The 16,198-nt window shown below is 34.2% G+C and overlaps 1 protein-coding gene across 6 annotated transcripts in view; it reads right to left on the reverse strand.

The window, feature by feature from the left end:
- LOC122636737 (protein Wnt-7b-like) overlaps nucleotides 1-15,879 on the reverse strand; it is a 46,535-nt gene extending 30,656 nt beyond the window's left edge. Inside the window, exons 1-2 of one of the 6 annotated variants that reach the window (XM_043828294.1) lie at nucleotides 15,535-15,878; nucleotides 15,108-15,138 (exon numbers count right to left, since the gene is read on the reverse strand). In XM_043828294.1, the coding sequence (XP_043684229.1) occupies nucleotides 15,108-15,136 (29 nt within the window). In that variant the 5' untranslated portion in view covers nucleotides 15,137-15,138; nucleotides 15,535-15,878. Of the gene's footprint in view, nucleotides 1-8,225; nucleotides 8,498-15,107 lie in introns of those variants that run through there. The other 5 variants (XM_043828293.1, XM_043828290.1, XM_043828291.1 and 2 more) reach the window with 5 other exon arrangements.
- Between the last annotated feature and the right edge of the window lie 319 nt (nucleotides 15,880-16,198).

A 16,198-nucleotide genomic window follows, 5' to 3' on the forward strand; every position in this document is an offset into this window, starting at 1 on the left:
CTCTCTCTCTCTCTCTCTCTCTCTCTCTCTCTCTCTCTCTCTTTCTTTTTTGCATCTTTGAAGAAAGAATGAACGAAGATTTCGACATTTTTTTAATTATACAAATAACATTGATCCTCTAAAGATCAAACATACTATTATTTTCTATCTTTTTGATGATACTAACTTGATGTATCTACAAAGGATCCCCAAAAAAAAGATCTTTCGATCGGCACTCTTTTCCTTGCGATCTACAATGAGTAACGAGCCAAACAAGCTTCTCTGTCTCTCTTTCTCTCTCTCTCTCTCTCTCTCTCTCTTTCCTCTCTCTTTCTCTTTCTGAATCTTTGAACGAAAGAAGAAGAAGAAGAAGAGATACGAAGCGGTTCTTGTATAATTCCGCGATATTATCTGCTCGCGAAATACGAGCGTATCTTGGACCAACGAAACACGTTCTTTTCTCTCGGCAGAATGATGAAAACGGGCCGATTCCCACGCGAGAAAGAAGTCTGTCCGGTCTCTGGTCAATTTCGAAACTCGTGTCCGGTCGGGTTAAATGTTAACACGGAAATTATGTTAATCTTGCGATGCCTCTCTTTGTTTCTCTCTCTCTCTCTTTCACTCGAGTAAAACGCGATATTCGTCATCGACCGTGTGCTTGCGGTTTTCTACTTATTTTTTGCGGTACACCGATTACGATGATCATAGTTTCTTTGAAATTTTTTTTCCTTTTCCAATTGTATTCCCTCTAGTATAAATCTCTTCTTACGAAGGTCTGGGAAACTGCTTTACGTGTTTATTATTTTCTTACGTTAGATTATTCGATTATACTAACATTGTAACATCTTTTCTTAGCGTGTACGTGATAAACATATGTATACACTTTCTTTCATAAAAAGAATAAAAAGAATTCTTACAAAGTTATCATGTTTTATATGACATAAACAATATAAATAGTATATATATAGATATATTTAGCTATATGATATAAATGATATATGAGTATATACCAAGGTAGATATATAATTTGAAATTTCCCGCGAGAATATATAAGAACTGATTCGAAATGAAAGGAAGGAAGGTTTCTCGTAGAACAGGGAAGTCTATTCGTATACACCCACGCTTAACACGTTGCTTTCCTCTTGCGATCGCGTTCCTCCCCCTCCCTAAGAAATTCATAACTTAGCATCAAGTGACTTGCGAAAGAGGGGCTAATCGCAAAAAATACGAGACGAGCTTCGTGTTCCTAAAGATAGTTTCTCTCTCTCTTTGGAACTCTCCAGCAAATCCCGAACGAAGTAGTTGAAATATAATTTCGTGGATTAGCGCGGGCGTTGGTTATAAATTATTATTTTTAAGTCGAGAGTATCATATGAGAATATCCTGGGAGCGCTCACCTGTATACCCAAATAATAATAATAATGATAATAATAAGCACAAACACGACCCACGTTCAATTTTGAGAAAAGGACACGAAGCTCACACATAAAATGTACTCTTAGAAAGGTGTTTCTCTCAAGGTCCTTTTATTTTAATACTAGATTTACGGTAAACAAATTTTCAATGTTCGTACTATCTTCGAGTCTCAAAGAAAAATTAAATACATATATTATCTCGTTCAAAATTTATCTTAACATTTTTAAATAGTATACCTATATTTCAAAGTTTCAGTAGAAATAATTACAAAATCAACAGTTTTAAATCTACTCTTAAAAAGATATATTTCATTTGGAATGAAAAAAGGGAACTATAATTTACTTCTACGATATATCTAGAACGTGTACGTACAATGATATTTCACACTGATAAACATTTTTATTATTAAATTAGAAAAAAAGAAAAGAACACACTCAATGGTAACAGGAAGGAACGTCAAGAGAGTAGTTGACCGTTACAAGGAGTTATTATGGCTAAGGAATTTTTTTAAAAAAGGATCTAGTCGCCTAGACGATATATATATATATATATATATATACTAGTTTAGTATATACATATATATATATATATATAGATACGTAACATATACGTGATAGAAAGGAGGAAACGGAAGAAAGAGAGAGCTCAATGATCACGTACCTCTCCTCGATGGGCGTTTCTTTCGATAGAGAGAGTGGGAGAGGGTGGGTGGAGAGAAAGAAAGATAGAAAGAAGAGGGGGCAGCGATTCAATTTATGTCCCGACAATGTGGCTTTGTCTCGCCAAATTATCATACATGAACCTACATGCATAATCTCTGAACAGTACATTATCATATCATAGAGAAACACACGTTATAGTACCGGTTCTCCTTCTCTCTCTTTCTCTCTCTCTCTCTCTCTCTCTCTCTCTCTCTCTTCCTTTCGTATTTATCTATCTCTTTCTTTCTTCTGTTCAATTTCTCTGTCTTCTTTCTTTTTTTATTTTATTTTATTTTATTTTTTTTTTTTTTATTACACAATTTGTATTTTTATGGTCGAATTCGTGTTACAATCAATTTAATAAATTTTTATTCTAACGTAGATTGTTTATTTTAATCGTGTTTAAATTCGTATCAGTCGAAAGAAAATGTATGTGTGTTGGTTTGAGATAGAGAGAGAGAGAGAGAGAGAGAGAGAGAGAGAGAGAGAGAGAGAGAGAAAATCGTACGGTAGCACGTGTGAATAAATCCACACCGTTGGCCCACCCACGAAGAAACTTCACGATCGTTTTAACCTCGTGCCAACGTTCTCGCAGATATATTTCCATTTGCATAATGTAATCTTCGATCATCCGTCGAGGGGAAAAAGTAAAGGAAGACCCCTCAGCATCTAAAATGTCTGTAATTGCGAAGTGTTTCTCGGAAGCGTGATAACTTGATGATATAAAATCGAAATTTTCTATCTTTTGACTTTATCTTTTGTAATATAAATTATAATTTCCCTTCCACAATATTGTTGATATTTATAAAAGATTAGAAAAATAAGTAGGTTAATATTGTTATTTATGTGCAATATTGATCGAGTGGTTCAACCTGTTCATTTTATTATTATCTTGATCGATGATGCTACACAAAGATCTATTAATTTATTATTGTTATTGTTTATTATTATTATTATTATTATTACTGTTAAATTAATCGAGGACATATTTTCATAATTATTACATAATTTCATATTAACAATTATAATTAACGTTAAAAAAGTTTGATAGAGAAAAGTTTTAACAAATCGCGTATTTCGAATCGAAATGACATCAATCCTCGTCTTGTCTAGATGACTTTAACAGCTGACCAAGACGTTACACGTCTCTCTTAAAGATTAAATTTATTTGGCAAACTTCTCAGAAGGGATATAATATCGAAATGAGAGAAACAAACGACAAGCACGATGATAGGTATCGATTATTTATTAAGATTGCTTCCAACACGAATACCTTGCTGGTATAATATGTGGGACAGCGAATAAACTATGTGGTAGCAGAAACGAGACTCTCGACTTTGTATATTCTCGAATGGTTAAGCCAATGCAAATTGCAATCTAACTAAACGATAAATAATTCCAGTTGAATATATAACGTGAAATCGATACATATTCTTTTTAATATGAATAATTAATTAAAAGATAAATAATTTGAAATTCTAAATGAATGAATAAAATATATGAAAAGAAAAAGAAAAAAAAAAGGAAAGAAACGAATATATAATAAGAGAAAACATTTCCATATATGATTTTATTATGATCAGGTATAATATCATAATTCTAATGAAAATCCTAAAGATTTTATCTTTTAATGAATCGAATAATGAATTACATATAATAAGCTAATAAAATAGGAATAATCAAAAAATTATTTTCATCTGATCTTATAGTCTCTCATGAAGCGTATCATCGTAGTTACAAAAAACAAAAATCGAAAAGATCAATTTGAAAGGGAAGAAAAGAAAAAAAAGAGAAGAGAAGAGAAGAGAAGAGAAGAGAAGAAAGAAAAGACTAGCAAGATTTTACTTGGCCTTGTACCAACCGTTTTATTGATAAACTTTATATCCCTAGAGGATGCGTTATTTTATTGGAAAAGTCTCAGTGAACGATGTCGAAAGAACTGGAAATCGGTGAGAGGTATTCACACCTGCCACCATCTCGATATTTCTTTCTTTTTTTCTTTTATTATTTCTTCCTTTCTTTCTTCTTTCTCTTCTCTGAAACGATCTTCGTGTATGTTGGCTGCATCATCGTAATTCTCTCATGGACCCACTAAACGTGATTTCGAGAAAAAAATCATTATATTAAACGACTATCGTAGACGGATTTTAATCATTTTCTGAGACTCTCCAAAGCTACTGGCCAGCTGGTACATACTATTATTCTCTCTCTCTATATATATATATCCACAGGTGTTACTAATTGTTACGATAAAAACTTCAAGCCTACGCTCACCGTTATGTCTTTTGACGAGACACTTTTAACGTCATAGTTTCTTTGCTTAGTTCATGTTTAACTTAAGTTTTGAAGAGATCTTATCTCTCTCTAACGATCAAATATTTATCATTAGAATTTAAAATAGATAAAATTGTAGATATATTGTATTTTCAATTTCTTCTTCTTCTTCTTCTTCTTCTTCTTCTTCTTCTTCTTCTTCTTCTTCTTCTTCTTCTTCTTCTTGTAAATATATTATCATTTATAGAATTATTATTCTTGAAAAATAAAAAAAAAAATCATAGATATGTACATATATATTTATTTCGTGTTTATACATTCTCGATAAACTTGTGTTTCCGCAAAATAATGTACAATCTCTGTCTCAAATCGATAATGACCGGCTGTCGACGTAATTATGACGGATTAAAGTTTATTAGATTTGACGCGCTCTCAACTATCCACTCTCGGCTCTTGAAAGTAATAAGACGATGATAATTATAATGAAGGGAAGATTATAGTGATTACCTAGACGAGTAGGACATTCTTCATACTGCATCCCTAACTCGAACGAATATATTCTTATACTCGATATTTGATCTAGTTTTGGAAAATACATTATACATTGATCGAATCATTTATTATTTTATGATTCTTTTTGTTAATTAATATTTTTTATATACTTTATAAGTTACAAGCAATGATATAGCGTTTTTTTCTTTTTCTTTTTTTTTTTTTCTTTCATATGATTTTCTTATTAAAATTTGAGATTTCATATAAATAGTTATAACGTGATACTTTTGTTTTGTAAAATAATCATTATAATTAATTATAATAATTCATGAATTGTATCTCTCAATGATAAGTCTCGTCGATCTTTATTAATCTTCAAAATAATCTATCTTTAAGAAGATATAATGAAGACATAGATCGTGGATCATGAATGAATTTTTCTTTTTCTTTCGTTAGGCGACAAAGTAACAACGACGATGAATTTCCAGATACGAGCTCGTAAATCGTTTCTTCTTATTATTCTTCTTCTTACTGCTTCATCAAAGATCGACGATGCTGTACGAAGAGAACACCTCGACGATCTTGAGATTCGAGTTTTATAGTAAACGTTGAACGTAGATATCTCTTGGCCCAACGGGCATTTGGATTACATCGTCTCTGTCTCATCGAGTATATGTTAGTGGCAAGACAAGAACGATGTACTTTGATGAAAATTATGTTCTTCAGACTGATAATAAGTTCTTCACTAAGTTACCACGAAGAATGATATCTAATCATTCGACTCTATTTAGAATTCCTATATAGAAGTTTTTTTTTTTTTTTTTTTATTACGTAAAATGCAATCTAATTGAATAGAAACTCGAATTAGGATTTGATTTCTTTGAATTTCTTTTTCGAAAATATGTTAATAAACAGATTTAATAAAATCTCTAATAGTTCCATTATATTTACAATTTCTATATAGAAATGTTTATTTAAACATTTTTATTACTTAAAACGCAAACTATAATCAAACAGAACTTCGAGTTCGATTTCTTAGAATATTTGCGAAGATAGAGAAATATTTACTATAAAAAAAAAAAAAAAGAAAAAAAAAGAAAGAAAGAAAAAAAGAATAAAATCCGATCGACTGTAGACATTCGATTTAGAATCATTTCTTTACCTTCCTTTCGAACACACGTTAACCAAATATCATCATCTCTTATTTTCTTATATATCTCATCGATATGCTATACCAATTTCGGCAAGTTTTCAAACCTCTTGCAATCGTCTCTTCGAGAGACGAGAGGTTTGGCCACTCTGAAATATTTTAATGGTGCTTTGTGTTCTCTCTGCATTCTCTCTTTCTCTTTCTCTCCTTCTATCTGCACTCCCAAGCAGCCTCTTCCCTTATTCGAACGCTTCTTTCCATCGACCTTTGTTTCTCGCTCTCTCTTCCTTTCTCTTCTCTCATTATACTGCTTTCGGTCGACGTTTCTTGACCACTGGTTATTTTAATTGGATCTTCGCCGATGCTTTTTCTACGTTTCGTCTGCTTTCCTTTCTTCTCTTTTTTTCTTTCATTCTTTCTTTCTTCCTTCTTCCTTCCTTCCTTTCTTCTTCCTTTCTTTCTTTCTTTCTTTCTTTCTTCCTTCCTTCTTAACCTCCGTTCGAATCTCTCCTCTCGAATACCATACTATCGGTTTTGTACTCAACCCAATCCCATCTTTGGAAATCTTGAAGAATATAAAAAAGACAAAAAGGAGTAAAATCCTTGGAATATTTCTATAGTAATCCGAACGATATATAGATTCTTATCTTTTCATCATCGAACCATTCCTACGTTTTCGCGGATAAATATATAAAAACATTCCTCGTTAAGTTCGATGATAAGATACGAGCAGTAAATTCGACACATATGCTTTTTTTTTTTTTTTTTCAAGAAGCAAGAATAATAAGGTATAGCTCGTTATTTTATTCCGAGACTTTTATGTACATATGTATATTCTTCTCGCATCTCTCTTTCAGAATATCGTATTTAGGAGAATTTCATGAACGACACGAGAAACTCATATCTGTGATAGGTTTATTGCTTTTTCTTCATGAAGTACTGTGATAAGCTTTGATCATTCGCATAGGAATCGGTCGAATTTTCTAACAGGATAAATGACATGCGTAATCGTTGGACAACGACCTTTGAAAAATTCGTCTATAAAATATCTCTGTATGGAATACACACAGTGGCACACTTGACGATATCAGGTAAGGAGAAACCCGAAGAAAGAAAGGACTACCGAAGGTAACGATGAACCTAACCGGAGCATTACCATTTCTCGCTGCGGGAGGCCTCAACCTATAGAAGCTCCAACCTTATTTTACACCGTCGGATCTTAATTTAATACCACGTTCTTCTCTTTGCCTCTACAAGATCGTGGACACGTCGATGACTCTTCTCTTCACCAAGTTAGAACTTGGATCCTTATCGCGAAATATATTCTAACTAACAGATAATAAATTTCTCTGAGAGATCGTTACTTTCTTTAGGAACTTATTTCATTTATCTTACTCGTCCAATACCTCCGTTCTAATATACTATATATTAATGTATCACTACATGGAAGTCTGCTTATTCTTTTAACATCAAATTATTTTAATGTTAAAACATGCAGAAGATATATAAATCGATGAAAAAGAAAGAAAATCGTAACGAGATCCTATAAAATCGGATCGTTTATCTTCCCTTCGTTTTTTTCACTCTTGCTTATTTTCTTCTTTTTTTTTTTTTTTTTCTTTCTTGATTTCATTTTTGTTTAACGTTAACGTCGCTCGTCGTGAGAAAAAAAAGAATATAGTGTCCAGACAACGGAAGATAAATGGCCGAAGAAAATCGAAACGCGCGATCTTTGCAAAATCTAGATCGCTCATCTCCAGACTCGAATCGAGTTCGATCGAAAAGGCGATGCCCTTCGAACGTGCAGAATATTATGCGGATTCTACTCAGGTAGACATTGATAGAGGGGCTCCGTCGAGACTCGCCTATATCGATAATCGTTTTCTCTCGATCAAAGAGAAGATCATTTTTCCGATAAGGCATATTCATCACGCCTACCCCTTTCACAATCTTTTTACGTCCTCATCTTTTTTATTCGAATAGAGAAAGTTTTTTTCGTTTCGTCGTTTTTCTGATCAGATTCCGTCGAAATGATCGAGAGAAATCCAATTCGATGATCTTCCAGAATTATTCATTTTATTATTCCGATTGATTATTCTCTAATAATGTTTTCGATCTAATATTACATATCAAAAAGATTCCAATGATCTCACACGAATCTCCCTCCTTTTTTATTTGTGAATTTTCGAATGATCTACAAATGTATGGCTCACCTTGTTTGCCGTGGCTCCTGGATTTGCCCAAGAATGAGAAGGGCTATCGCGGTTGCCGCGACGTCACCACGACGCATCTCTTACATCACAATCACTTTGTTTTATCTAGAATTCGTCAAACGGATAAAAGCACGATCAATTTCCACGATTGCTCGATCACTCGTTCTTCTTTCAAATCGGATGTTTCAAACAAATCCCAAAAACGTTTCTCCTTACAATTAAGTACATCAATAATCTCACGATTGATAATTTGTTCACACAAGAAAAGTTTTTTCCAATCTTTCACATATATCTCAAATAAATATATATATATAAGAAAGAGAGAAAGATAGATAGATAGATAGATAGATAGATAGATAGAGAGAGAGAGAGAGAGAGAGAGAGAGAGAGAGAGAGAGAGAGAGAGCGGAAGAGAACGTGAAATCTTTATAGATTTTTCGTTTTCCAAAGATCCATTCAAAGTCGATGATCGAAGCACATCAAGAAGAAGATCATGGCGATCTTCAAACAAAGACGATGATGTATTTCACTCGACGAAAGAGGGCGAAAGTGTGAAACTTCTTAAACGGCAACACATTTGGCATTTCTCAAGTGTTTGCTAACTTAACAGGATCTTCACGAGTATTTATTTGTCCAGGTTAAATACTCGAGAGAAAGGTTTAGTCTCTCGTGACTAAGCTCCTTTTGAAAAAAAAGAACGAACAGGATCAGAGAAAAGATAAGAGAAGAGAAGGAGGAAGGGGTAAAAGAAGAAGAAGAAAAAGAAGAAGAAGAAGAAGAGGAGGAGGAGGAGGAGGAGGAAGAGGATGATTCCAAATGGAAAAGAGAATCATCAGTTTGAACTGTTGGTTTAGCAAGGTCGGTAGCCTCTTTCCGTTCGCGTGCCAAAAGACTATTGCTCTGGTTTATCTGTCAAGTTACTTAATTAAAAACGATCTTCGATCAAGAATTATCGCTTGTAGAAAAAAGAAATATAATCTTTTCTTTTTTTTTGCATCCTTTTTTCAACACACTTTCGAGAATTCTATCGATAAATATTTCAAGATTATCTATGTGTTCTTTGTTCTTGATCATTCTAATCTACTCGAAGAAGAAATTGTTAGATCTTTATTAGCAAATAGATGCTAATTCAAAAGATAATCAGAGAGCCGTGTGTCTTGTCTATTATAAATCAAAATCTTAACGAAGAAGATTGAAGATACGTATGTCCTTCTCTCTCATCGTTCTCACACTTATCCTTGTGCAACAATTTTCTCTCATTGTCCTTTTCGTTCTCCGTTTAAGAGAAACGAACTGAAGATTTATCGATCCGCACATCTTTTTCTTTTTCTTCTACTTCTTCTTCTTCTTCTTCTTCTTCTTCTTCTTCTTCTTCTTCTTCCTTCTTGGATCCCTCGAGTTCAACACGAATGTTTCGTCGAATCTTCTTAAATCTTCGTTCTTTTTTTCTTCTTTCTTTGCTACCGGTTTCTATTGTCTCGAGATCCTTAACACCTTCTACTCTTCGTCTTTGCGAAAAGAATTTCTAAGAAATTCTTCAAAAATCCTTCCACCGTCGGCTTTTCCTTTTACGATCGAATACGATTATCATTCATTTCCGTCTGAATTCGTTCGTAAAATCGGTAATCTCAGTTACTGTCATAATCCGTCAAACTTCTTCTTCTTCTTCTTGTCAATATCCTTGCTAAGTTTCTGATACATCGTTAATCATCCGATGTCATGGCCAAGTTATTACATAGTCTCTGTTCATGTTAAAAACTTGATAGTATGTTCGACCAGATGTCTTATCTCTTTGCAACCGAAACTTTTTCTTCTTTTTCTTCTTCTCCTTTTTCTTCTTCTTCTTCTTCTTCTCAAGACAGGTTTCTTTCTTACTTGTCAAACTTGATCACTCTCTTAACTTGTACACTCTCTTTCAATTTCGGTAATACGAAGATAAAGAAAGACAGAGACAAAGAGAGAAAGAGAAAGAGAGAGAGAGAGAGAGAGAGAGAGAAATAGAGAAAGAGAGAGAAAGAATGAGACACGAATACGGAGAAGCTGTCTTGATCTCGTCATTAAAAGAAATTTCTTCTCAATGTAATAAAAGCAAGAGAGAGAACGGTAGTACTCTGACGTGATCTCGAACTGGAGCAGAGGGTAACTGTGCAAGGTGTTCGAAGTGACCCGCGTCGTTGTTCAAGGTAACCATCACCAACGGCGCCAGCGGCACTACCTTTCGAGCTATGCCACCACCACTGCTACTACTACTGTTAATAGCAAGTAGCAAGTAGTAGCAGAAATAACACGGTGACAATAGATGACAGCTGTAAAACTATCACGAGCATAACTCTGATCGAGCTTTACGTATAATATTACAAATATTCTTAATATGAGATTTGTGTGACAAACTCATATTTATGTTTGATTAGGATCGTTTCATTCCGTCCTTTTTAGTTGAGAATAAATGTTATGATGTATAATAACACTGAAACAAATGGTTAAGTCTAAACAATGGCTAAGACTCTTAGTCACATGGGAATTTGAATGAGCGGTCAGAAAGTAAAGTACGTTCGGACGAGAGGAGGGCCCGCGATGGACTGGCCTCGCCAACCCAAGTCCTCCTACCTTTGGGATCAGGTCCCAGCCTCTACGATCTTACCTCTACGATCCTACCTCTGCATCTGTCTCTCTCTCTCTCTCTCTCTCTCTCCCTCTACTTTTCTTTCCTTCTCCCTCCAACTTGTCCTCTCTCTTTCTCTCTCTTTACTCTCATCTCCTATCTCCTTTTATCTTTCTCTGTCAGTCCTTTTTCCTTCTTATACTTCTTCTTCTCTTCTCTTCTTCTTTAGCTGCTGCTTCTTCTTCTCATCTCACGTCGTATCGCTTCATGCCTCCCCCTCCTCCTCCTCCTCCTTTCTCTCTCTCTCCCTCTCTCTTTCTCCCTCTCTCTCTCTCTCTCTCTCTCTCTCTTTCTATCTCTCTTATTCCGTGCTTTAGTTTGAGAGTTACCTGATGCTCCAACGCTCCCGTCCTACGTCTATATTCGCGAATTTTTTCTTATAGCAAGTGATAAGCATTCGTCAGAGATTCGAGATGTTATCAATGTTTGTTCTTTTTAAAAGTTAAGCATAAAAATAATTCGGGAAAAAAAAAACTCTTCCTTATTATGTAACATTAGGTATAAATGAATTTTCCTACGACAATTGAATTTATGATCCATTATGAACATTTCACTTCGTGTTTCTCATCTTCTTCGAGTAACAATTTCGATCAATGAGGTTAAGGGTTACAAACCCTATATCATTTATGAATTCCACGTTTAGATATCAAGTATAGAATAGGATAATGTTAGATCGATATTATAGGAAAGTTTTTCTCTCGAAATAAGTGGAAACGCAATTAGCTTTTTCGAGGAATCGTAGTGGTATTACGAGAATAAGTTCAGGATAATTTTCTGACCCTTATGAACTTGGGCCATGCAAGAAACTCTGTATGTTATATATCGATTATGTGAATTTTATTCTAAAAGACATGGATCCCCATAGAAGATAGAGAGAAAGGTGTTCTCTTTTCTTTCACTTTTTTTTCGCATGTTGAGCAATATAAAAACGAAGGGAGAACGTGGACTTCCCTTCCACACATACAAAGAGAGAATTTTATTAATTATATATCATTACACCATAATTGCACGCGCCATATGTTTTCGGTTTTTCGAGGGTTTCAAACCTGATCATTTTATTTTTCTTCTCTCTCTCTCTTTCTCTCTCTCTCTCTCTCTCTATGAAATAGCAATTTTGGTATCATTACTTTTTAAATTGTTATTCAGTTATTACTTGTTATCATCTTTAATCATTATTTAATTATTATATAAAGAAAAATCGACTAAATCGTCTAATTACAAATAAATTCTTTATATTGTTCGTTTCAATTATTATTACAAATTATTATTAAAGTTATTATTCAGTTATTATATAAAGAAAGATCTCAATTGCGTCATTCGACGACAAACGAAGTTTCGACGTCTACTTTTTCAATAAAAAAAAATATACAAACAGAGAGATTTTATATTCTTTTTAGGAACGAAACGAGAGAATAAAATGAACAGGAATCATAGCTGAGTGCACTCACATATATATCACGAATTTCCTATTTCCGAGTACAAAGGAAGAAAGAGCGAGTGAATGAGTGAGTAAGTGAGAAAGAGAGAAAGGAAGTTCGGAAACGAATTCGTTCCGATGGAACGAGATCTATGTGATCACACTGTGAGTTGTCATAATACAGACAAACGCTAATTGAGAGATAAGAAAACACGTTTGTGCACATAGGTTTCTCTCTACGTTTCATAGTTAACTCGTTGCCCTTAAAAAAAAAAAAACAAAAAAAAAAAGAGGAAGAATACTCGGCATATGCGAGCATACGAACGACGATTCCAACATGGAAAGCTGCTTTTCGAATTCCCAGATGGCACAAAAGGCCGGTATTCCTTTGTGTCGTAATAATGGACGAACGAGGCTTTCCATATAGCTATGACAAATTCGTCGATGCGCAGGTGTGCTCGTCAAGTACACCAGTAAAGTACATACATATGTATTGCGCCTACATGTATGTATATGTACTTGGATGAGAGAACGAGCTGCTGCTGCTACTGCTGCTGCTACTGCTGCTGCTGCTGCTGCTGCTGCTGCTATTCTGAATGCTGCTGCTATTCTTTTGAAAGAACACCTCTCTAAGCCTTGTGTAGTAAGCTAGAAAAAAGGGATTGAGAGAAACCCTCTTTTAAATAATCTTAGCCCAGGTTGTCCTGATTCTGAAGGATACATACAACAGGATATGTCTTATATAATTGGAATTTTTCCTGTAATAACCCGACATTTTCTTTTTCTTTCAAATATGTATTTTTATATTTAACGTCGAGTCGAATGAGAAAAGAAATATAGATACTTGAGAATTATAGTTCTCGTAGATATCATAAGATATAAAGATATCGTAAGAAAAGAATGAAGAAAAGGTAAAGGGTCTGGAAAGGAACCTACCCTAATCTTTTATATCTTACCGCTACAATACGAGACTGTAACTGACTAGCTCCTTCGAAAGGACCGTTGTACCGGCCTAACATCTGCTCGAAATAGAAACCGCTAATAAAAGTGAAGAGAGAAGAGGAATTGGAAGAGAATTACGAGAGATCGAAAAGAGGCGGGGCGAACCTTACACACGAAGGGATGCTTAGAAAAATCAAATATCGTGTTAGAACGAATACTGCCTATCTAAGTTTTTGAAGAAATTAGAAGAGTAGACGTTTCGAATTATTCCTAGACAGAGGCATTTACATAAATTTATATATATAGAGAGAAATGTATAGAAATTTATTACATCTATGTAAGATAAAGAAGTAAAGAAAAAAGTATAGAATCTTAGTCATTGGTCGCGCTAAAACCAATTCCCTTCTAACGTGGGTCGTACAAGAGCATTCGGTGGTGGTAGCAACGAGCAACAGGTCTGCTGATCTTTCCCTCTCTCTTCTCTTTCTTGCGCACACTTTCGGTTACGCCCATTTCACAACTCCTTTTCGCTCCTTCATCTCTCTTTCTCTCTCTCTCTCTCTCTCTTTCTCTCTCTTTCTCTCTCTTTCTCTATCTTTCTCTCTTTCTTTTATCCTAATACGAAACCCCAATGAATTAGAACGTAGCAATCACGATTTATTTTTATTCTTTTTCAAAATTAATTTATACAAAAGTATCAAGTAAAATAAGCTATAATATCCTCTTTGATCAGAATTAAATAATTGCTATTTTTAGTAAAAATTTCTTTTCCTTTTTGATATTCCATGCAAAAACGAATTTTTATTATAATCATTAGGATTCATTAAGTTACATATGATGTTGTAGATATATCTAATATTTTCATTGTTATTATTTTTCTTTTCATGAGAGAGAGAGAGAGAGAGAGAGAGAGAGAGAGAGAGATAAAGCGATTTTTAGAAGGCAAACGAAAAGCAAGAGTCCCGTTGATGGGTTCTCTCAAAGGATCTCTTTAAAGTGCCGCGGCCTTTCGATAATTAAAGGGCAGCCATTGTTATAGCGATTCTTTCGAAAGGGGGAAGCTTAAGTTAGATGAGAACAAGAAAGATACGAGAGAAAGAGAGAGACAGAGAGAGAGAGAGAGAGAGAGAGAGAGAGAAATAGAGAGAGAGAGAGAGAGAGAGAGAGAGAGAGAGAGTATAGTAACGAGTGTGTGGCTGCAAATGACGAAACGAGACTACTCTCTCCCTTCTTGCATCTCCGTCTTACTTATACGCAAAAATACGTGATTTAACGGGGCCGCCACGCGAAGTCGACGATAAACGTCACCTCGAGAAATTAAAAAGGTACCCCCGTCCCAATGGGAATCGTTTACCGTGTAATATCTTCGTAAATTATTATCAATCCTCTCTCTTCTCTCGTAATGATCGCAAAACACTAAAAAAAAATATTTGACATGCACCGATATAATATTATACAATGTATAATAGTAAATAAAAAGAATATCTATATCGGTATGTATAATTTATAATAGTATAAACGTAGTATCAATATAGTAATATTAAAGACATGGTATAGTATTTAGTACAGTATAGAATTATACATAGTATAATATTTAGTATAGCGAAGTATTATGCACATACTAAATATAGTAATTTACATAGTGTAATACTTAGTAAACATTATTATAATATTATAACATTATAGCGTTATATTATACTATTATTTAGTATGATATAATACTATGATATTGTGTTAATTAATATACTAATTAATAATGCTATAATATTATACTAATTAATATTATTACTATTATAACATTATACTATGTATAATATGTATTTATATGTTATTTATAATACGTATATAATTGTCAACTTACCGTAACAACAATCGTCGAATTTCCTTCATAACTCCAAAAAAAGCTCGTTAACATATTTCGATTTCGATTAGAAGAGACGATCACGTCTAATTCGTTTAAAATAACACACTTGACTTGACATTTTCACAAATTCTATCACAAATAATTAAAATCCGTATCGAACGGCATATCTTGAAACTTCCAAATCTTGATCTCGAAATGATAAAGAAATAACGAAGATATCTTCGGTAGAAATTAGTTCGATCTTCACAGAAAACATGTATATCTCTCTTTAAAACAAATTCGATCGTTTTCTCATGCAAATGTTAAAAGCAAATTAGAATAATTCGAGTAGATGAAAATGAGAGATCCGATGGAAAGATATACATATAGATAATATATCGTAAAATCAACAAAACACATTACAAAGAAAAAACTTAATAAATACTTGTATAAATAATCAGATCGTTGAGAGAGTAAGATGCAAGACGTATCTCTTGTTTTATCTTCTTTTTCCTTCTTGGCTAAAGTTTTTTAATTGCCATGTGAACGACACGATAACAAGGAAAGACACTTTGGAATCATCGGGCAGTCTCGTAATTTTTATCGGAGAAACGTTTACTGGCCGGAAATGAAACGACGAAAGACTCGGACTCTGAAAACTCTCAAGATTGTGAAGATCGTGATGAAGAAGAAAATGAAGAAGAAGAAGAAGAAAAGGTAAAGACTTTAGAACTCTGGCCTGCATGATAATTGGTCCCGGGTACCCGGCCACTGTTTCTCTGATAACAGGTTCCCCGGTTTTCGATGCAACACCGTCTCCTTCAAGGTATATCGCGCATGCGTTTGCCCCTTCCTCCAACGACATTTCTCTCTCTTTCTCTCTCTCTCTGTCTCTGTCTCTGTCTCTCTCTGTCTCTTTCAGTCTGTTTGAGAGGTCGTAAAGATAATACCCGCATGCCAGTTTGCAACGGAGCCCAACGCTACGTAAAATTATCCAGATTTCCGTTTTCGAATGGAGATCGTTCAGAAGGATTAATCGTATATCATTCTTGTATTATGTGGGTGGATACTCGAAAATTGTGCTCCTCTATTGTGTTCCTTCCTTATCA

The sequence above is a fragment of the Vespula pensylvanica genome, chromosome 23 (genome assembly GCF_014466175.1).
Source record: "Vespula pensylvanica isolate Volc-1 chromosome 23, ASM1446617v1, whole genome shotgun sequence".
Classification (NCBI taxonomy): domain Eukaryota; kingdom Metazoa; phylum Arthropoda; class Insecta; order Hymenoptera; family Vespidae; genus Vespula; species Vespula pensylvanica.